Here is a 21,914-nt window from a genome sequence, read left to right as displayed (position 1 = left end):
ATTCACCCACTCAAGCCACTATCAACAGATCTCCCCACTCCACACACACATGCACACACACACACACACACACACACACACACACACACACACACACACACACACACACACACACACACACACACACACACACCCTGAGTACAGTAGAAAACAATAGCAATATGGTGTGTAGTTTAATGAGAGCTTTGGCCCAGAGGGGATGATGAGAGTGAAGTGAGTGAAGCCGGCGTAATCTCTGCGGGAAGCCGTGGCCGGCGTGTGGCTCTCTGCCGGGCCGCTGTCATGCTTTTGGACGCCGGCGCATTAATGGGGGATTTGTGGACACATTTTTCTGCCCCAGATGTCCGGCACATTTGATTGGCGGTCCGTGGTTGTGTCACATGAGGCCTCGCAGTGTCTCAGAGTGCAGCCTCACCCGGCCGGCAGTGGTCCTCAGTCGTTTGGAGAGAAGCTGAGGTATTCTTAGGTTGAGGTGTCAGTGTTTGTAGTGGTCAGAAGCTGCATTTTGGTCTTTTGCCCATCAGTGGTTGAAATGTTGGCTCCGTCACGCACAAACTGACCTTAAGCTCGTGTTTGATTGTTGTTTTTCATAGGGCACGGTGAGTCAGAGATAAGACTCTTCTAAGGTCAGGGTTGTGTTCAGATCTTAGTTGCTGTGCCATGGTGGGCAATCTGGGCATACTCTGGTCTGGGCCACCCACATTTCTAATGTCTATTTTTGAATCTTTTTATTTGGGACCCATGACACAAATATTATCCTGTACACTGTATATGGTCATTTCCACCTGCTTGAATTTGGTGACTTGCCTTTGTATCAGTCTTAAATGAGAGAAGGGCACCTGAAATGAGAGGGGCCTTATTTCTTTCATTGGCAGATAGTGCCCCCTAGTGGCCAAATAGGGACTCATTATTGCATCTCTGACATGTTCAAGACCCTCTCACATACATACTGTCACACTCTCTCTGTCTGTCTGTCTGTCTCTCTCTCTCTCTCTCTCACACACACACACACACACACACACACACACACTTTCCCTTCCATTTCTTCCTGTGTGACTTCTGCTCTATCCTTTAAAGTTTGATGATTTTATTAGGAGCTAGTTGTGGACCACGACCTGCCTACATCAGCGTTGCACTGTGTTACTGTACGCGTCTGAACAGAAGGTGGCAGCAGAAGCTAGTGTATCAGTATGTCTTTGCCTTGGAAGATTTTGCAACAGGGAAGTGGTGTGTTGGCCACCGTCATAAGCCTTCCGTGGTTGTTTCATCTTCTTCAACTGTTTCTTTACTCTTTGTGTGTGAGAAAGGAAGCATTATCACACCTAGGAACCAGCATCTCCAGGGCATTGTGAGCAAGTTGGAGGAGAAATACAGTAATAACATTAATAACAATAACTGTAATCGTATCTTTATTTTAATATAAGTAGCCTACCACTCATTTCCTCGTATGTTGGTCGGCTGCAGCTAACACCCTGTTGCTGCTACCTAAAAAGAAAATCATAATCTACACCTGTGCCATTTACAAACATGTAGGGCCTAAGCGACACCTGGACACACAAGCAGTCTTTATTCATGGCTTTCATCAGGTCCCTTTCCACAGGGGTAAAAAGATCAAGCACCTAGATTATGAATGCAGACTGCATGGTGCTTGGTTAATACACCTGTGGAAAGGGATCTGATGAAACCCATGTATACTGTTCTTCCTCCATGCACTGTCAAAAGCATTCCTCCCATAGCGATCCCCTTGCAAATGCACCACTTAAACAGAATCTTCCTGTCACACGTGGCTTGTTCATCAATCGCAGCTTATTGAAAGTGTGATGATGCGCTGCGGGCAAAGCTCTTATGTTCTTCTTCTCATTCTCTCTATCTCTCTCTCTCTCTCTCTCTGTCTGTCTGTCTCTCACTCTCTCTCTCTCACACACACACACACACACACACACACACCCTGTCTGACTTGCTCTTTTTCAACAACAGTCCATCTTGCTCTTGTAGTAATGTGTGTTCCGTGTCCTTCCCCTGTGTTCCTGCAGGTATCCTGTTCTCCACCTTGGTGTTTGGGCCGGCCTGCGGCTTCATCTTGGGGTCCGTCTGCACAAAGTTCTACGTGGACGCCATCTTCATCGACACCAGTGAGTTCCCCCGGCCCTCTCCCCTCACCTGTGCATCAATTCGCGACACAGCCGAAGCATCGCAGCGAGCCACAACTAATACCCCTTCAATTACACCCGCCGATGCCTCGACAGCCTCTCTGTTCTGCTCGCTGCTCTCACACGGATGCAGCTTCTTATGTTTCTCTCATTACAATAATAGTTCCATTATTTACATGCCATTATTTTTTCTGAAAAGGCAGCGGGCATGCATAATTTGTCTTAGACATATTAGCTCCAAGATCATCCCTCATTTGCCTTAAAGGCCTGTCCAGGTTATGTTTAGGTTTCTCTAAGTGTCCCTGGCCCCTGTCACGCTGCGCATGTTTGATTATGTATTTGCCAATTAACGCAGCGGATGAGTGAGTAGGCCTCTCTCCTCCATTTGTGAGTCCGCTCTAAAAGCCGGAGAGAGATTAGAGTGGAAAATCAGCTGGATGAAGTCCACGGAGCGAGTGTTTGTCTCTGACAATTAGGTTGGATAAATGCATGAGACGAGTCTCAATGCTTTTGTGTTTCCCTCAGTGTGCAGAGGAGGAGAATTCACTTCGTGTCCATGTTGAGTCTCATGCAGATGAGCCGTATACTTTATGATGAGGGCTATGAATATTCTCAGCATGAAGAGGGAGTCTGTGTGTTCACTCGTAATCTTTGCCTATTCATTCTCTCTCTCCCTCTCTCTCTCTCACTCTCTCTCTCTCTCTCTCTCTCTCTCTCTCTCTCTGTCATACTCACTCACACACACACAAATACATTATCTCTCTCTCTCTCTCTCTCTGTCATACTCACTCACACACACACACATGCATTATCTCTCTCTCTCTGTCTCTCTGGCTGTTTGTGCGTATTTGTGTGTGTGATCTGTGTGCTTGTCTTCTGTCCCCCTGCAGGCAAGCTGGGCATCACCCCTGATGACCCCCGCTGGATCGGAGCGTGGTGGGGAGGCTTCCTCCTGTGCGGTGCCTTACTCTTCTTCTCTGCACTCTTCATGTTCGGCTTCCCCCAGTCCCTGCCCACGCACGACGGGGAGCCCCGGGCCGAGAGCGAGCAGGCCATGCTCTCGCCCAGCATGTCGCAGGACTACGACCAGCACAAGCCCAGCAACGGAGTCGCTGCCGGACACCCAGACAACAGCAATAGCCCCTCCTGCTGCCAGCAGCTCAGAGGTGTGTGTGTGTGTGTGTGTGTGTGTCTTATGTGTCTCCTGGGGGAGTAAAGGCGATGGTCTGCACACGTAAAAGGCAACGTTTCGATCAACAGATCGAACAGAAATGTTGGAGCCATTACAGTGTGCAGACCATCACCTTTACTCTTTGACACGTTTTTTGTCTGGGACCTGTTAAACATTTTCTTGGATGTGCGCACCCGTCTCTCCAAATTCTTCTGTGTCTCCTGCCACTCCTGCTCCACCATTTTGAAAACATGCCCACCCCTCTAAGGAGCTTATTGTTATTACTCAATCAATTAATTAGTGTAATTTATCCCTTATAGAAGTGCATGCTGTTGTGAGATGTACTTAAGATTAGAAGTAAGCCACTCAAAAAAGTACATATATAAGGAACACTGAAGTGAGAATCATTATTGGAATAATGAGTAGCTGTTGCCCAAAATCAACTGAATCAAAATGGGTCCAAGAGAAAGAATGTGTCGCTGAAACATGAAACAGATCTCTCTAGGGACTTAGGCAGTATTTCTCCTTTCTGTGCTACACTCTTAAAATGAATGTGTTGAAAACAACACATCTCTGACTACAGATAGGGACAACACAGTTTGTGTTATTTCCAACACATTGCTTTAGTTATTTGTTACACGGTATACACTGTATGTTGAAAATAACAGTTTGTGTTGTTTCCAACACATTTGTTTTAAGAGTCTATGCCCTTTCTTCTCTGTCTGCTGAATTATAAGTAGTAGTGTTAGCCCATATAGGTGTTATTAGGGAGACATAAAGGCCTTTTGCCCTTATACAAGCGTGTCTCGCTTTACCGTGGGGCTACTGCCCTCCCTCACTGACCGCTCCACTGGTCTTAGCTGTCTCGTTAGCCACCGTTCTCCGTCCTTTACAAGCTGAAATTGTAGGCCTATAGTTGTGCCGGTCTTCCAAATAGCACCATTTTTGGCTCCAACCTTTTATTGTAGAAAGTCGGCGGGTCTGGCTCGGATCAGGTTCAGTTCTGGCCCATACGCCCACAGCGTTGTGTGCTGCTAGCTGATGATGAATGATGCTGGGCTAAAGCTGTAGCCGTTGTAACAGCTGTAACAGAGACTCCCCAGATTTCTGAAGTTATTGTGATTTATGAAGTCCACTGCAGGAGTTGGTATTGCCCATGCTGATTAGCTCATTTGGATGATTCTTGTTTGGGGAGCAACGTGGTGTTGAATTGGAAATGTGGAGCAACAGAGCAAGAGAAACTTGCGGGGGAAAATGACATTTGTTATGAAAGTTGTATTACTCTCTGTGGACAGCTTTGAAGTTTGTCTGCCAAAATGAAGTCACCACACAGTTGGAGGAAACCGTTACCCGGCCTCACAGATTGAACTGACGAGAGTGTAGTGAGGGCATGTGTGACTGGCCCTCATCCTTTGTCTCACGGCCACATCTTTACAGGGGAAAAGAGCTTTTTTACAAGAATGGAAAACAGTCACAAACTTTAGTGTTGGAAAGCCATGGACATCACTGGCTGTCACATGTGGCTCTCGTAAATGTCTAAATTTAGAGGGGAAAGTGTGGGAGGCCAATTAGACGCATGCTACCCATGCACAACAGGAGAATTAAATTGAGCCCAGGCGCAGGCAGTGGAGGAAGGCAAGAAAGTCAGAGACTGCGGTGAAGGAAAGTGTGATGATGATGATGGCTCTCCTGAGGGACTCGGAAAGTAAATGACCATGTCACACTAACGTTCGTGTTGGCAGAAAAAACAGACAGAATGACAGAAGACAGTTTTCTTGCTTTTGAAGTTTCTGTATTCTTCAGGATAAACAACTTGGAGTGTAGTGAAGCACATCTAGAGGAGTGGTTCTAGCTGTGACGCTGTCAGATCGTGGACAGATTGTCACATTCCAGTGTTCTGAGATGGCAATGATACTGTCAGAAGCTCAAGTGCATTTGTTTGTCTGTCTTCCTGTCACTGGGGTAACAGCTGTGTAGGAGAATTAAAGTGGCAAAGCAGCAATTTGTCTGTGTACAGATGGAGGCGGATGGAGAAATTCCCAAATGTCTTTAGAACATGTATGAGCCGCCTTCATGAGCAAAACGGCCATTGAGTGTGAAAAAAGCACCCATAATTCAGCAGCAAGCTTTCACTTGACGCACCTGTCTCTCTCTCTCTCTCTCTCCCTCTCTCTGTCCAGTTATCCCCAAGGTGACGAAGCACCTCCTGTCCAATCCCGTGTTCACCTGCATCATCCTGGCGGCGTGTATGGAGATAGCGGTGGTGGCCGGCTTCGCCGCCTTCCTGGGGAAGTACCTCGAGCAGCAATTCAACCTCACCACGAGCTCAGCCAATCAGCTGCTTGGTAAGCAGGCGCAAAGACTCACCATAGCCCACCTTTAGTCATCCTAAGGGGAGGGGAGTTTGGTATTTCAACTGCTGACTCACTCCTGCTAGCTTTGGCAGAGATGGCAGACATTTCTATCACAGATGTCAAGTGTCGAGTATGAGGGTTGACTGGATGTCTGAAACAAGTGTTATGTTGTGTTCTCAGGTATGACCGCCATTCCGTGTGCCTGTTTGGGGATTTTCCTCGGAGGGCTGCTGGTGAAGAAGCTGAATCTGTCGGCCCTAGGGGCCATCCGTATGGCCATGCTGGTCAACCTCATCTCCACTGCCTGCTACGTGTCATTCCTCTTCCTGGGCTGTGACACAGTACCTGTCGCCGGGGTGACAGTCGCCTATGGCAACGAGTAAGGACAGGCAGTGTCCTTGTTTTTTTTTTGTTTGTTTTCGTTGTTGTTCTCCGACTTTGTGGACCAGGGCTGACAGTTAGCACATTTGCACAGCCGTTGTGCCAGGACAAGCTGGCTCATTATGATGTGTGGGCACATGTGGGTTGCGAATTTGCTTAACAACTTACCCACTTTCGTTTCTATCTGCATGCCTCATGACTGAGGGTTTTAGTTTGGATATCACACTGGTATAACCCTGTTAGAGTGCGATAATGGTTTAATAATTAAAGGAGTTTTAACCCCCTTCCTCCCTCTCTCTCTCTCTCTCTCTCTCTGTTTCTCCAGGACCTTGAACGTGGGTCAGAGACCCGAGCCTGCCTGCCTCAGTAACTGTAACTGCTTCACCTCATCCATCAGTCCCGTGTGTGGCTCCAACGGCGTCACGTACCTGTCGTCCTGCTTCGCCGGCTGCACCAAAATCTCACCCAAGAAAGGGCTTCCTCCCCCTCTGTCTCAGGTCATTACCCTCCCTCTCTCTCTCTCTCTCTGTCTGTCTGTCTCTCTCTCTCTCTTTGCACAGCTGTGATGGATAGAGATGGAGGTTTGTCTTTGGCGCTGCATGCATATGCTTGGGCCATTACAATGAGGCGCCACCATAGACTATGAATCACGGGAGGAGGACACAGTGTTCTGGTTAATGAGCTTTTAATGGCATGGTGCAATATGGTGTCCTTGGTGGATTCACATGTACACGCACACACACGCACACACGCACACTCACACACGCACAGTCTCACACACACACACACACACACACACACACACACACACACATACACACACACACACACACACACACACACACACACACACACTATATGCACACACATTATGTTTTACTCTACACATCATCATCATCATTATCATCTTAGCCATTACATCTTTAGATATATTACATCGTTGCTTTATTTCCAGAGATGCTTTGGGTCCTGTTAATGGTATCTAATCATCCTTATGTCTATTACATCTTAGCTAACATTTGCTTTAAACCTATAACTGCTGTGGGTCCTGTTGTTCAATTGCAACAACAATACTTAGTCTGCACTGTAAATATTGGCTTGGACTCCTCCTTCTTGGGCTGTTGCCAGGTGATTGTCCATGAAGTGCAGATGCTTGCTATGGTAGAGAGGCTTGCCACCTTCATATCACAGTCAGCAAGAGCAACAGGCATTTTACTGGAACCTTCCATGGGCCTTATCAGCCTGAGATTCTAGAGGGGCCGACAAGTGACCTTTTCACAGATGAAATTCCAGGGTCTTTTATTTGCTTCCAAAGGCAAACACCTGTGGCCATTTTAGAGAGGGAGAGAGATGTTTGTGTTGTTTTTGTCTTGTCTGTACTTGCTTTGTTTGTTTGTTTGTTTGTTGATTGTGGTTGAAGCCATTTACTGTAATATTGATGCTAGCCACGGACAAAGAGAAGGCATTCTCCTGATCTTCGTCTTCATGGAACACGTGTGCACAGTGCACATACTGGAGTGCATACAATTATGATATGGCTTCATTGTAACTCAGCAGGGAGGGATGTGCAATGGTGCTAAATCAATGTCCAGAGAGCCATCTCTGCTTTCTCTTAAATTATTGTGATATTTTTAATTATAATCCACTTTGTGGTGTAAGTGCATTCATCTGAAACCAACTGTGTACTTGTTCTGAGACCACACTGACCAAACACTACGAAATGTGCATTCATGATGTGCATTACAGTGTACTTGACGGCGTTTGTTGTGCGTTTGGAATTTTCCAGAACCTGTCGGGGTGCTCATGCATCTCCAGCGACAGTGAGCTGGCCACGGCGGTGCCAGGGAAGTGCCCCAGTCCAGGCTGCAAGGAGGCCTTCCTCACGTTCCTCTGCGTCATCTGTGCGTGCAGCATGGTGGGAGCCATGGCCCAGACCCCCTCCGTCATCATCCTTATCAGGTAACCAGCACGCCTCTCAAGCCCCTTCTCACTGGGGATCCGATCTGGCTCTGATCTGGCTCTGATCTGGCCCTGATCTGGCCCTGATCTGATTTGGCAGTTCACACCAGATTAGTGCCGAGTTTGTCCAAGTCAGCAGCATTCATTTGAATGACTCGTACAAATCCCTAGAATTTTTGTTATGTTAGTCTGGTCATCTGAGCCTTTTTAATGGTACTGTTATGGTAATGTACATGAAAATGTAGTCCTCACTGTCAAGCCATTTACATAGATTTGCTAATTAAGTGTTGATAGGAACACATAACCCAAGACATTTTTTTGAGTGACACATCTTTGGAATACAATGTGAAAATGAAGTTTGCTTGACATTCTGAATAGCTATTTTCATTCAAAGCATCAAAGCTGTATTTTAGTCTTCCTGTGTCCTTTGTGGATTCCTCTCTCTCTCTCTTTCTCTCTCTCTCTCTCTCTCTGTCTTTCTCTCTCTTGCTGTGTCTGTCTGTCTTTCTGCCGTGGGAATGTCACAGAGAACAAGCAAAGTTAAGATCAAGCATAGACTTCAACGCTGCCATTGTAGTTAGTGACATTCTACAGGTCAAGATGCTTCTAATCAAAGATTTTCTCTGCTCCTGTGCTCATTACCCTCAACACCCGCCCCAACTCTCTCTCTCTATAATTGCATGAGTCTTACTTGCATGTGCAATGCAATCATCCTTTCTCTGTAACTGTACTGAAAATAGCAAGCTGATGGCTTGATGAAAAGGCAGGTTTGTTTTAATCTCCACCTCTTCACCTGTCTTCTAGGACGGTGAGCCCAGACCTGAAGTCATATGCCCTTGGAGTGTTGTTCCTGTTGCTGCGACTACTGGGTGAGCTGACATCAGCCGCATTAAAAAAGTCCCTCATGTCCTAAAAAGTTCCCCATGTCCTCATATCATTTCTTGTTTACATAATGCCAGTGCAGAAGATATCAAGTACGATCCTTGGATCAATCCTATTAAAAATTCCTCCTTTAAAAGTGGGAAGTCAAAACCTTATCTGGAATTCAGTTTGGAGAAAGGCGGAGTTAGATCAGAATGTTCTCTAGAGAAACACCATTAAAGATTGATGAACTTGAGTAGGGCCTTCAAATCCAAGTTTGACTCTCTCCACAATATATTCCATAATGGCCACAGCACTTTGCCCTGGTGGTCACCCATGTGTTTTTTGACATTCTGACCTTTGCATGTCTACCACAGGCTTTATCCCGCCTCCTCTGATCTTCGGCGCCGGGATCGACTCAACCTGCCTTTTTTGGAGCACGGAGTGTGACTCTCGGGGTGCGTGCCTGCTGTACGACAACGTGTCCTACCGGCGCCTCTACGTGAGCATGGCGATCGTCCTCAAGGTGATCGCCTTCCTGCTGTACACCACCACGTGGCAGTGCCTGCGCCGCAACTACAAGAAGTACATCAAGAACTGCGAGGGCTACCCGAGCCCCACCGACATGTTCAACAACTCCAACGTCAACATGGACGGCCTGGCCAAGGACGGCACGGGCAGCAGGACAAAGTTTATTTACAACCTGGAGGACCATGAGTGGTGCGAGAACATGGAGTCTGTTTTATAGTCGAGGTCTGGGGATGGGATTCAGGACTAAACCGGACACAAGCTACATCCTTGATTCTCATTGATTATCTTGATGTCTTGAGTCATGTTTCTTTTGTTTGTTTGTTTGTTTGTTTGTTTTTTTTGTTTTTGTTTTTATTTTTTAAAGGATAGATGGTTTGTTTTTGGTTTTATTTTCATGGCAAATGTTGATTATTAAAAAAATTACATTATGGTTCAGGACCCTGCAAGAGAAGACTGTTACTGCACTTTTTTGCTATAAATCCATCAAGTCATTCAATAGGGTCCATATTGTTCTGTAGGGGTGATATCAGCGAGAGTGTTGTTCAGTTCCAGTGAATTCTGTCGTGATTCTTTGTGGTAGACACCTACTGTACTGTTTGGCTTTGTCCTCGGCTCATAGCTAGCTGATCGGTCACAAGCCATTTTTCTTCTTCTTTATTTTGACTACGGCAGTCAATTCTAGAAGAACAGGTTCGTCTGTGCTTAAAGGTTACAACAAAAGTGTCAAATTAGAATTACTGTCTTACTTTTTTTTCAGTGTCACTTTCTTTCATAAAAATGGAAACATTTACATAGGCCATTGCTATACTGGCCCTCTGTACACATAACAAAGTAGTAGCCTTTGTTTCCTCTGTCTAAGTCTACGCAGTATGCAACTTTGAGGCCAAGTCACAGTGTGTTTTCTTTTTTCTTTTTTTTCTTTTTTTTCTTACTTTTAGCAATTATTATGTTATTTCCGTCCTACAATTCATATCTGTCATTGCATTGTTCTAAACAGATACCTGTGTCTGCTGATGTTGGTTTTAGCATTACATAATGGAGTTATCGAGGATCTCTATGTTGGCTTGTGCCTGCAATTTCCTTATGCTCATATTTTACATAGTTTATTGAACCTTAGTATGTCTTAATTGTAAACGGTTGTCCAGAAAAAAAGGAAAAGAAATTATTAATATATTGTTTTGGCAGATGAGCGGGAAGACATATTGTATTGTAAAAGCAAAAAAAAATGTGCATTTATTATTAATTTATGGCTATTGAGATTAACATTGGTTTATTAGAGGATATTTTGGCAGTGACACATGTATGTGGAGGAGAGATCAATGGGAATAGAAGTATGTATATATTTTTTTATTCTTCAGAAGACAAAGGTTGGAGTAGATTGTATTTCCAGCAGACTATGTGTCCAGCAGAATAGAAATGTATTTGAGCATAATTTGAATGGAATGAAAGATGTCATTTTAATGGCGTCACAGTTCTGTGTATACATACAATATGTTTAGCCCTTTTCAGGTAAAAGGAAATTACGAAAAAAATTTTGTGGTAAATCTCTGTAACTTAGTGAGAAAGTGTCTTTTCTCTTTAAATCTTGCAAGTTATTTGCAAACTACAGTTGAGTTACAGCCATAGGGGAGTCTGCTGCAGCAGTATTAAAGGTACATAACTGTCTTTGGGATATAAAACTAGTTTTCATCAGGCAGTCACTGTATTCATAAACATGAATGTTTTGAATACATCTTTAAGGCTTGATAGCACACTCACTTTGTTTTACAAACTAAACATTTCTCTGCAGTAAAATGGTAGACAGTATCCTTTTTCTTATACTTTTTTGTATGGCAAATATCTTTTTATTTTATTCTGCAGAATAAATTATTTTTCAGAAAATTATACCTCGAGTTTGACCACGAGTAAGTGTCATGCTTTATGTGGGAATCTGTGTGCGTGTGCGTGTGTGTTAATGAATGTGTGTATACTGTATGTGTGTGTACATTATTGAATGTATGTTAAACTAATGCGTCAGTATCTTAAGCACACCAAATATGCTCCCTAGGCCTATCACGATAGTTGCGTTATAAGCCTTATCGCGCAATAAATAAAACTATTGACAATAACTTTGTAGACCTCACTACTGCCCAATACTGCATCATTTGATTTCAACATACTGTAATTGTTGCTCATTTGTGTTTGGTGTCCTAAAATACTGCAATGGCTAACTTTAAAGGCCTGAGTGCACCATGATTGTGTGCCTCATCATCTCCAAAAATGTATTTTCCTTTTGTTGTTGCAGATATGCACAAGCTGTATCACCAATAGGTGTTTGAAATAGTATCTCTGCATCCTGTTAATCCAGGGCAAAAACGTTTTTTTCGAGTAGGTCTTAATAATTGTCTCTCTACTCCTTCATAACCAGTGTGATTCTCAATCCACATAGTTGAAAATTCTGTTGCTGGCAATCTAATTAGTCATAATTCACTGATAAATAAACCTCTTATTTTATCAGCAAGTTTGCCATAGTTTCAGCATGGACTGTATATGTGTCCCTTTGCATACAGCTCAGCTACAAGAGTAATTAGCATAGATGACGTGTTCTATCTATCATATGGAAGTCTTAGGTTTCTGTGGTTAAAAACTTGCGTACACATACAGTTGTGCGTTTTCATACATGGTGTGTTTTCAGTTTCTGCCAGGTGTAAGGAAGTATGACAATAAGACATTCTTAAGTGACTTAAAGGGATAGTTCGGATTTTAAGACACGAAGTTGTATGGGTTCCCTGTCAGCAACGTAGTGCATCAGCACTGACTTACCCCCGACAGCGTCCTGTGAGCCGAGATCCAGCCGGTTTTAGATCGTTTTTGATGCTGAAGAAAGTAGTCCGGCAAGTTTCTGGGGTCACGAAAGTAAAGTGTTTTTCTTCTCAAAACCATATGCGTTCAACAGAGTGATATATTTGCACCACAAAAACGTTGTCCAGGAAAAATTCAAACCTCGTTATCACTTACTTATTTTTCGCGATTCCTATCACTGCGCGCTACTGACAGCTGGACAACGTTTTTGTGGTGCAAATATATCACTCTGTTGAACGCATATGGTTTTGAGAAGAAAAACACTTTACTTTCGTGACCCCAGAAACTTGCTGAAGAAAATAGTCCGGCATCAAAAACGATCAAAAACCGGCTGGATCTCGGCTCACAGGACGCTGTCGGGGGTAAGTCAGTGCTGATGCACTACGTTGCTGACAGGGAACCCATACAACTTCGTGTCTTAAAATCCGAACTATCCCTTTAAGAAACATCATCATCACATCCAGTTTCCTGAGCTGGTAACAAAAGCTGCAGTTGCAGAGGCCTTGCAATAACATCACTGCGCAGATACAAAAAAAGCAGTGATGGAAAAAGATGACAATAATGTTGTTTACACAAGATTTCTAATATAGACAATATTTTTTCCAGCAAAAAAAATTGTTATCGTGACAGGACTAATGCTGTCCAACTTCTATCTGTGTTGCTGAAGGTTTTTGGCGATACTATCATAAAGAAAGAAATGAACTGCCTTCAGGGCGTATCTTGTGAGAGCATGGACTCACTCACACTTGTTAAATGAACATAGGATTTATTAAGTTGCATTGCATTGTGCACTCCAGATCATTTTCCTGCGTGCAATTAAAAGTGCCTCTTCGCGCAGGGTAATTATTGATTTCACAGGGTGAAAATACACAGTAATAGCAGGCGTCTGTGGCTGATTCATCACTTGCCTCCAGCAGGAGCGTTGGCTTAACAGACTCCCTATGGTCTACTCAGTGTGTCTGTGTAGAGGCCTGGTTGACATGTCGACCTCATTTGAATTTTAATGGAACTAAGGGGGGGAAAGTATGAAATGAGAATAAGTATATGTCCAAATCTTATTTAGATGAATGTGAAGGTATATATTTAAGTCACCTTACCATTGAACACATTCAATTATTTAAGGAATTCGTCTTTAACTGTAGATGTGAAGAGGACTCCCTCCTGACCCAATTAAAGAATAACCTTGAAAATGACGGTGACTCTGTGATGACACAGTGGACGGCGTTTCATCTGCGAGCATAAACGCATGAGTGGAGTGAACCTCCATCTCAGAAAGGCAGGAGACAGGATGACACACTGCCGGAATAAGCCTAACATCACATGGAGATTAAGTTCCAGGTGTTATGGTTTGCAGGAAAAACAGATTTTTTAAAGAACGAGGCTCTCAGAAGACTTTTTTTGAACACACAGTAGAATAGAGCTGATTCTATTAACCCACAATGCTTCATTTTTGTCAGTAGTCCCCAGTCTTTCAATGCACAGTGAGGAATTTCTCCAGGCATTTTCTATCTTCCCCTATTACATTTTTTCTCTGTCTCAGATAGAAATAATCAAAGTGTGCCTGCATGGGATGGGAGAGAGTTTCCTTCACTTCACTTTTAACCTGACAGTCAGACAAGGGCTGTTTTTATAAGTGTCACCAAGGAGATGGTTCTCTTCCTCCTGTAATGACACATTATTCAGCATTCACGATGAACGGGTTTGCAGGGGAAGATGTATGTGATTTATGGGAGTACATAAAATGTGTGTGTAACAAAATTCATCTAAAGGTAGTTTTAGTTTGTTACCTAACGACCAATTATAATGCCTTATCTAACCACCTTATATTAAATTGAGATTCAATTTTAGGACATGAATCAATGCTTGATACAGAACTTCAGATGGAAAATGAACAGATGAGTGACTCCCATGAGCAGTGTGTCTAGCAGAAATGAGTCCAATTATGGTGAAGAGACAACCACCGCACATTAATCTACAATGGAAATAAGTAGATTATGTTCTTCATTGATGTGCCTTAAATCGCCTTGTCAGAGACAGACGAACTGAGATTGTTGGCCATTCACTGAAAAGGAACCACAAGCCTTGTATTTAAATGTGCATAGGAAAAAACCCATAACTAGTCATGTCACACGTTTCATAAACAGCAACGCATCCTGGCCGACGCACTCAATACGGTGGCAGTCTTGTTTTGACAAGTTCTGACAATTGGATTTTTCAAGAATAGAAAACAAGACTCCAACAACTCTGCTGCCAAAGAAACAGGTGTTCATTTATTTGTAGTTGCTATTCTTTCTCCCTCTCCTCTCCCCTCTTCCCCTCCCTCTCCCCCTCTCCGCTTTTCATTGATTCACTCTCTTGTAGAGAGTACACAGCCACCCTGGGCCAGCAAACATCTCTGCACCAAATGTGCCCTGTATAGACTGCACACAATGTACTCTGCTCTGTGAAGCTGAATATCTTCAGAAATCTCAATGGCTTATAGTGGACAGACAAATAAAAGACAGTCTGGAAATGGGAACCATGATAGAAGCAGAGTTATTTATGTCTCACAAATAGGAAATATATGACCTAAAGTTTTCTCTTCAGAACTTTTGTTCTCAGCGCCAGCAGCGGAGCAATGCAGCAACACGGCGTGCATGACATCTTGTGTGTAAAATTAGCGCCATTTCCACCTGATAATGGAGTACAACTCCCAGTGTCCCATATCACTCTGGTTATTTACGCCACCCCTTTTCTATCTATTTACATCTGAGGCAAACGCAAAAATATCTGTCAACAACACAAAGAGGCTATTTTCCCACCACAGTGTGCTACAAAGAATGCATTACCCTTCTGCAACAGCAATTTCAAACATGATTAAAATCAATGACAAATGATTACTGCTGGCAGAGCAGCAGACTGGGTTTCTGAAGGTAATAACTTAGCAGCATAATGTGCATCTGTGTTCTGCTGGACCCAGACAACTTGACAGCCTCCCTGGCCCCATGTGCTCTCTCTCTGGTGCTGCTGTTTGGGCTGAGGAGATAGTGGTGGAGAGATGCGGTGGGTGTCTGTCTGCTATATTTGTATGGTGTACGGAAGACCTTCAAAGACACTTTGATTATGCTTTGATGTCGACTAAATCAAGGATGAATTATCCTCAGTACTTAATATCACTCTCCTTGGGTGAATGTTGAGGCTTGTTATCACTAAATTATTTGTTAAATGAGATTCTGTGTGGGGGAAACCAAACAATAATTCAGATTTTTCTTTAAAATATTGTGTTAATACAAAAGATAGTGGTTTGTTTGTTTAATCCATGAACTCTTTTGTAAAGCCTTAACATGTTGACGTAGCACTTTAAAACTTACAAGCTTCAGAGCACTAACTGTATAATAGTCAAGCAAGCTTTTAATGGGCACTCCCTGTGCCAGGCCTCATAATATAGTTTGTCGGTGAATTACTATGATAATGTATTCAGTATTGGTGCAAGCGGGTCATTAAGGCCTTTTTTTGCTGCTCAGGCTGTTCAGGAGCAATGCTATTCAGCATTACCTGTATCTCTACCATTGTACAGAGTCAATTGACTTTATCAGCTCAGCAGCCATGTTTCACCTTGTCTGCGCACTGTGATAATGAACAAACCTGCCAAGGTCTCTCGCAGTCCATAATAATGATGGAGGGATCCCATGTGTGCCTGCTCTCTGAATGCCCTTGAGGGGCCAAATACACTTAATTCACATGCAGCGTGTGGGCTATACTGTGCATAAGTGATGTATGATCATGTCCATAATCATATGCACCACAGCCCGTATTCCAGTGTCTTAAGTCATGACAGTCATGAGTCATCCGAATGCCTGCAAAGAAATATACCTGCGTGAACACCAAAGGAATGTGAATTGTACTGCTGGAAATCGTTTGCAAGAAAATGCAGGGAAATGCAGCTAATACACACCCTGTGCAATGCTGCAAAGAACACAGCTGCTGGTGATCCATTATATTATAAGTGAGAAATAAAGCTCTCTTTCCTCCTTTTTAGTTTTGTTAGCCTCTATGTGTGTGCAGATGGGCATATTGTGTGTATGAGTGAACATTTGGGCATGCTTTTGAGTTGCATCTGTTTTCCTTTGTGTCCCATGATGATTATTCTGCCATAAGGCTATTGTATTCTAGTGAACATAATTAATTTGAGGATTAATTGTGGACTCTAATCACTCCTGGGAATAGTGACACTAGCTGCAGGACTGCTATGGCTTATTTCGATCCACACAAACCATTGAGGTGGTTGATTTGCATGCGTGGTCCGTGGAGACATATTGCCAGATCTTTCACAATATCAAACAACCCAACAGCCCACCCAGTGTCTTGGTGTTATGGAAGCACCTATTTGCTTTGGTGCTCTCTCTATTCTCAGACACATCAGCCCAATTATCAAACACATTTCCCAACTGAATATTCAGTGATTTTTTCTCTTTTTTTTTACTGAATGAGCAATTGTCCTTTCCTGTCCTCCATTTTAATCAGATTGCTAAAGGTCACATTAATTCTGCTTTACAAAACATTGCATAACAACGGTACTTTTTGTGCCCGCTTACCTTGAAGTCATACCTTTATTCTAAAAGCGGAAACGGTTCAGTGTGATTTATTTGAGTTTGATGCAGGGCAAATATGGTCATGGCGTACACACCTCTGACATGCACACAGATTGCTGTGTGCAGTGATGTTTTACAAGATCTCCACCACAAGGCCTCACACCCCTGTGCTTTATCTTCTAAGGGCTAAAGGTAGGTCGAGACCTGTTGTGAAGAGTAGCTTTGATACAGCATTTCTGTAGAAGACACATCAAGAAAAAGACACAATTAAACATGGCAATATCAACGGTAACAGTGTCAGTGGCACTTCAATTAAGTGGGCAGATTTCTACGAGATGCATGTCTGGGATGCTAATCAGATAAACACAATTAGCATTCCACAAACAAAGGCAGCCTGCGGATGCAGATCAAATGCCATCTCTACATCCTCAACACGGGAGCTTTCAGCCAAATCAATATTGGGTTTTGTACTGTCTTCATTTTCTTTGTTCAACTAACAAATGCTTCTGACTGTCCGATGCACAACACAGTCCAAAAGGGTTCAACTGCTGTCAAACCTATAGAAAATAATGTAGACTTGGTCGTAAAGTGGTTGTGATTGAAGTTAAGGTTTTTCAGTCCTCAGATATACAGAAAACATGTCTTGTAGTAATGATAGAGAGGTATTTTTATGGGCTGTGTTCTTTTCAATGCCTTCTGTAACAAAGTTAAAATCAGGTCAACAGTCCAACTTTTGTGCCTGGTTTGAGCTGCCGGGCGAAATCCATATTCGCCGGCAGGTCAGGCAGGGTTCACCCAGCCTACCTGGTTTGGTAAGTGATGGAAAAATCATAGAAAAAAACATCAGTTTCATTTTGCTTAATACTTATGTATGTACTTATGCGAAAGACTTACTTTTTAATTTGCTGGGCATAATTAGATTGCTTTTGAGGATTGTTTGGTTGAGTTGACATGCAAATTCAAGCAATTAGACTACTGACTGAATGCACCACAGCTTCTCATTGAAATGTATGGTGAAATTGGCACAGCATTGAGAATTGCAATGAGAGTGCTCTCAGATTTACTAAACAGCATTACACTGTCACATTGCATAGTCTCTCTGATATCCCTCTCAGATGTGTAACGCACAGGAGAGATGTTTGCATAGGACAGTGAGGGCAGCCAGCGAATGTGATGTGCTTGGTTTAGCATCACATGAAACCGTTTGGCTTATGGGAACAGGTTATCTCTTACTGCTTCCTTTAACAATGAATAATTAAACATTTTTATTTGCTCTTACAATACATGAGTCACAACTGACATGAACATTAACAGAAAGTCAGCAGAATGTTAAACAAATAAAACAAGAAGATGTTCCTTATCAGATTTACATCCCCACACAAAAAAGAAAGAAAATCAATCTTTTGGAAATGTTTTTAGTCATACAAAAGAAACAATGAGGACAAATCCACCCTTGAAGGCAAGCAAATTGATTCGGATTCTGAAAAAAAAAACACCTCATAGAGAAATAGATATTTTGAAGAAAAGAAATGTGCCAAAATAATTGGCACCCCTGTATCAAATACTTTGTAGCCTCCCTTTGCCAATAAACCGCTTTTGGTCTTCTATGATATGTCATAAAGTTGGAGAATACAAAACAAGATCATTCCTCTTTACAGAAACGCTCCTGCGTCCTCTTTTGTGCATTCTTCTTTCACCCCACTGCTTTTCTAGAGTTCAGATCAGTCGACTGAGATTACATGGAGAAGTTTGATTTTGCATTCAGCAAGCCATTCTTTTGATCTGGACATATGTTTTGGTTCATCGATCTGCTAAATGATCCAATCTTGACATAATTTGATAGAAATCAAGAGTTCATAATACGTAACATCCTAGTGAGGTTCCCAGGGCCTTTGGAAGAAAAACGGCCCCATATCATCTCAGAGCTTCTACCATACTCATCAGTAGGTCAGTGATCATTTCCATAACAATAACAGCAAAATAGCATCACTCAAGCTAATATCACTGATAATGTCTAACTACAACATAGCAACATGAAGAACAATATAGTCAGTGATCACTTTCAGATCAATTTGGAGAACAATTAAAAGCTGGCAGTCATTCAGAATCCATCCAATTTTAACAACCATGAATACGAGGAGAGACTTTTCCTTGACACTGGACACTCGAGTCATGTTGTTATAGTTGCGGTTATCCTATCATTCCTGGTGTGAACTATAGACTGGTCACACCTACCTAGATCTCCTGTCAGGGAGATCTTAGTCTGGAACACAAGTAGTCTACAAACGTTTCCATCGTTCAGCAGATTACCTGTCCAATCAGCGACAAGAAGGGATGACTCTATGTTTTGAAATAGAAAGTGGTGATGGTTAGGCTGAAGCAATGATTTCAAAGTTAGCTCCCGAGGCGAGCAAGTGTTGGAAAGAACGTCTCTTTATAGTCATCCCTTTATGTATGCCTAATACCACCTTGAGTGTGTGATGCTAAAAAACACGATTTACAATTTGATGCAGTTGGCAAGATATTTTTTGATCATTTTTACTGAAACCGACAGTAGCCTATTCTCCGACAGAGCAACATAAATCAGCTGGTTTTAGGGGGAAATAAACTGTGCTTCTATAAAATACCATCTGAGCCTATTTTTGACAGACCAAAGTTGCATAACTTCTATCTGTGTTAATGTCAAGTGAGTAATAATCATTTATTCATCTATTCTTCCTAGATAACAAAGGGTTTTTCCTGGCATGTGGTCAGGAGAAAAATATCTACTTACGAAATATTTCCCGGTGGTATCAATAATTGTGGCATGTACATGTACATGTATGTACGTTTTCATTGTGAGACTGCAAGATATAGATATAGATACTGCAAAACAAATGTACACCTCTATACTTGTGCATGAACCTTTGCTCAAACTCAACTTCGTGACTGTGAAAAACACTTGTCTTCCAGCAAAAAACAATGGCCATTGAAAAAAATACTAAAACCGGAATTGAAAACAAAACATACAAAGTTGGTCTTTTTAGATATCACATGCAATGTTCTGTGAACAAATGCTGCTGATATTGATTATTTTCCACATGAAACCTTTTGAGAGATGACTGTCTAAAGCAGCAAGCCAACATTGCAACAGAGCACAAGGCAATATCACAATATCCCACAAAGACATTACATGATGTCAGTACCAGTTACTGGATGACAGCAACATATAATGACTGTGAAATATTGGTTATCTTTTAATCAGATTCCAGATGTTACAAGTTCAATCTTGGTGATGAAGCTGTTCTTTTTGCAAAAAAATATTTAACACATGCATCAAGAAAACACATCCTAGGCTAACTAAAGTGAAACAAATCTGATATTAAACACATGAAAACATTTAACTAGGTCACACTTTTTTCATTTCTCTCAAATCTTTATGTATGAGCATGCGAGAATGTCTTCTATTCTTTGCACACATAAAGAAAAAGCTATGTCTCCTCTCACACTATCATTAATCCAGACTTTTAATCCGCAAGCTAACCAAAAGCCTATTCTTCCGGGAGACCACAACCCAGAAGGATACCAAACTGCCTCCAGCATCTCTGTGATACAGAGTCCCAAAGCACTGAGAAGAGAGATACAGTGGATTTTAAAATGTGAATAAAAAGTGATCTCCTGCAAGCAAGGCACAACTATCTACATCTATCTCTCTATCTATGAAATGCTTTCCCAGACATCCCACAATTGAATCCTCAGTTAGCTGCTCATCTCACTATGTAACTGAGCATCATCATCAATGCAACTAATGAGCAGAATAATTGTTGAAAGGTGGCATCTGGGCGTTACTGAACAAGAAAGAATGTTTTCTTTGTCCTCAACTCAATCAATGCAGAAGGTGAAAGTCAAAACATAGGTTTAAGATGGCCTATCCTTTGATGGAAAGCGGTTAACCATTCTATTGTTGTGTTACTCATTCTCCTTTTGTCTTGTAGCAGATATCGCAGATTGTGTTTCTGAGTGGCGCAGTGAGAAAACATGGTACAGTAAAGCAAGGATGTCTTATATTCTGCAGTGTGTCCACTCCACTGCCATCTCTGGAGAACTCATAACCCTTTTTTTGAACAGGCGGATAGAGCAAATGTCAGCATGCTTTGAAAAGCACACCCTTTGCCATGGCTGACAGGAGTCCCAGAGCATCATCAGTGATCCACAGCGACCAATTCACTGTCTTATTGTTCATCTTCTGAACTCTTGTGAGATGAACAGAATGCTGGGAGGCATATTTGAAATAAATATCTCTATGGTCAAACTGGTGTATAGCTTTTCTCTTCATATAATACTGTGCGCAATGCTGTTTTTTGAAGCCACCCTCACCGAATAGGCTAATCCTTCTGAATGAAAGTAATAAAAATAAACTTGACCTGCTCACTTTCTGAATTATCGCCTTTATAGAGATCCTTTTTCTGTACCACAGGAGGCAATATCTTCATTTTCCCATAATAAACTGCCTCTATGGAACTGGATAGCTTTTGCAGGTCTAATGTCGAACTGCCACTCGATTGCATGTTGCTTTTAAGCCACTGAGTGATCAACCCGTTTTGATCACATGCATGCATACCATATTATGCATGTGATCAAAACAGGTTGGACTTAAATGGATTCTTTGAGGAATATTCATTCATAATTTAATGGATACAACATATGTGTTAATCAGAACAACAGCCAGACAAGCCAAATAGGCTGATGTCTGATGTGCTCTACAATATATAACCCTCTGTGGTTGAGACACTAGAGCACATTTTTAAACTGCTTTGTCTAGCTGGAGCAGCCGAGATAGGACTCCCAGCTGGCAATGGAGCAGATCTCGCCCTGATCTGGCCCCAGTCCAGGCCAGATCAGCGCAAACATATGCTGCTACCTGAGATAACATGCAAATCCAGAGAATGAAGTCATGTATAATGAAGTAGGCTACAAGACAACACAAACTGAAGTGTGTGTGTGTGTGTGTGTGTGTGTGTGTGTGTGTGTGTGTGTGTGTGTGTGTGTGTGTGTGTGTGTGTGTGTGTGTGTGTGTGTGTGTGTGTGTGTGTGTGTGTGTGTGTGTGTGTTCAAT

General features: G+C 42.5%; 1 protein-coding gene across 1 annotated transcript in view; it reads left to right on the top strand.

Annotated features, from left to right (window-relative positions):
• Positions 1–11,305, top strand: part of slco3a1a (solute carrier organic anion transporter family member 3A1a) — a 49,436-nt gene extending 38,131 nt beyond the window's left edge. The window contains exons 3-10 of the mRNA XM_062547457.1: positions 2,034–2,132; positions 3,041–3,316; positions 5,502–5,666; positions 5,856–6,054; positions 6,382–6,553; positions 7,843–8,015; positions 8,820–8,884; positions 9,254–11,305. Coding sequence (XP_062403441.1) covers positions 2,034–2,132; positions 3,041–3,316; positions 5,502–5,666; positions 5,856–6,054; positions 6,382–6,553; positions 7,843–8,015; positions 8,820–8,884; positions 9,254–9,624 — 1,520 coding nt within the window. The 3' untranslated portion in view covers positions 9,625–11,305. The remainder of the gene's footprint in view (positions 1–2,033; positions 2,133–3,040; positions 3,317–5,501; positions 5,667–5,855; positions 6,055–6,381; positions 6,554–7,842; positions 8,016–8,819; positions 8,885–9,253) is intronic.
• Positions 11,306–21,914: the final 10,609 nt, after the last annotated feature.

The sequence above is a fragment of the Sardina pilchardus genome, chromosome 10, assembly GCF_963854185.1.
Source record: "Sardina pilchardus chromosome 10, fSarPil1.1, whole genome shotgun sequence".
Classification (NCBI taxonomy): domain Eukaryota; kingdom Metazoa; phylum Chordata; class Actinopteri; order Clupeiformes; family Clupeidae; genus Sardina; species Sardina pilchardus.
The sequence above is the reverse complement of the archived record's forward strand: the minus strand, read 5'-3'. Positions and strand labels throughout refer to the sequence as shown.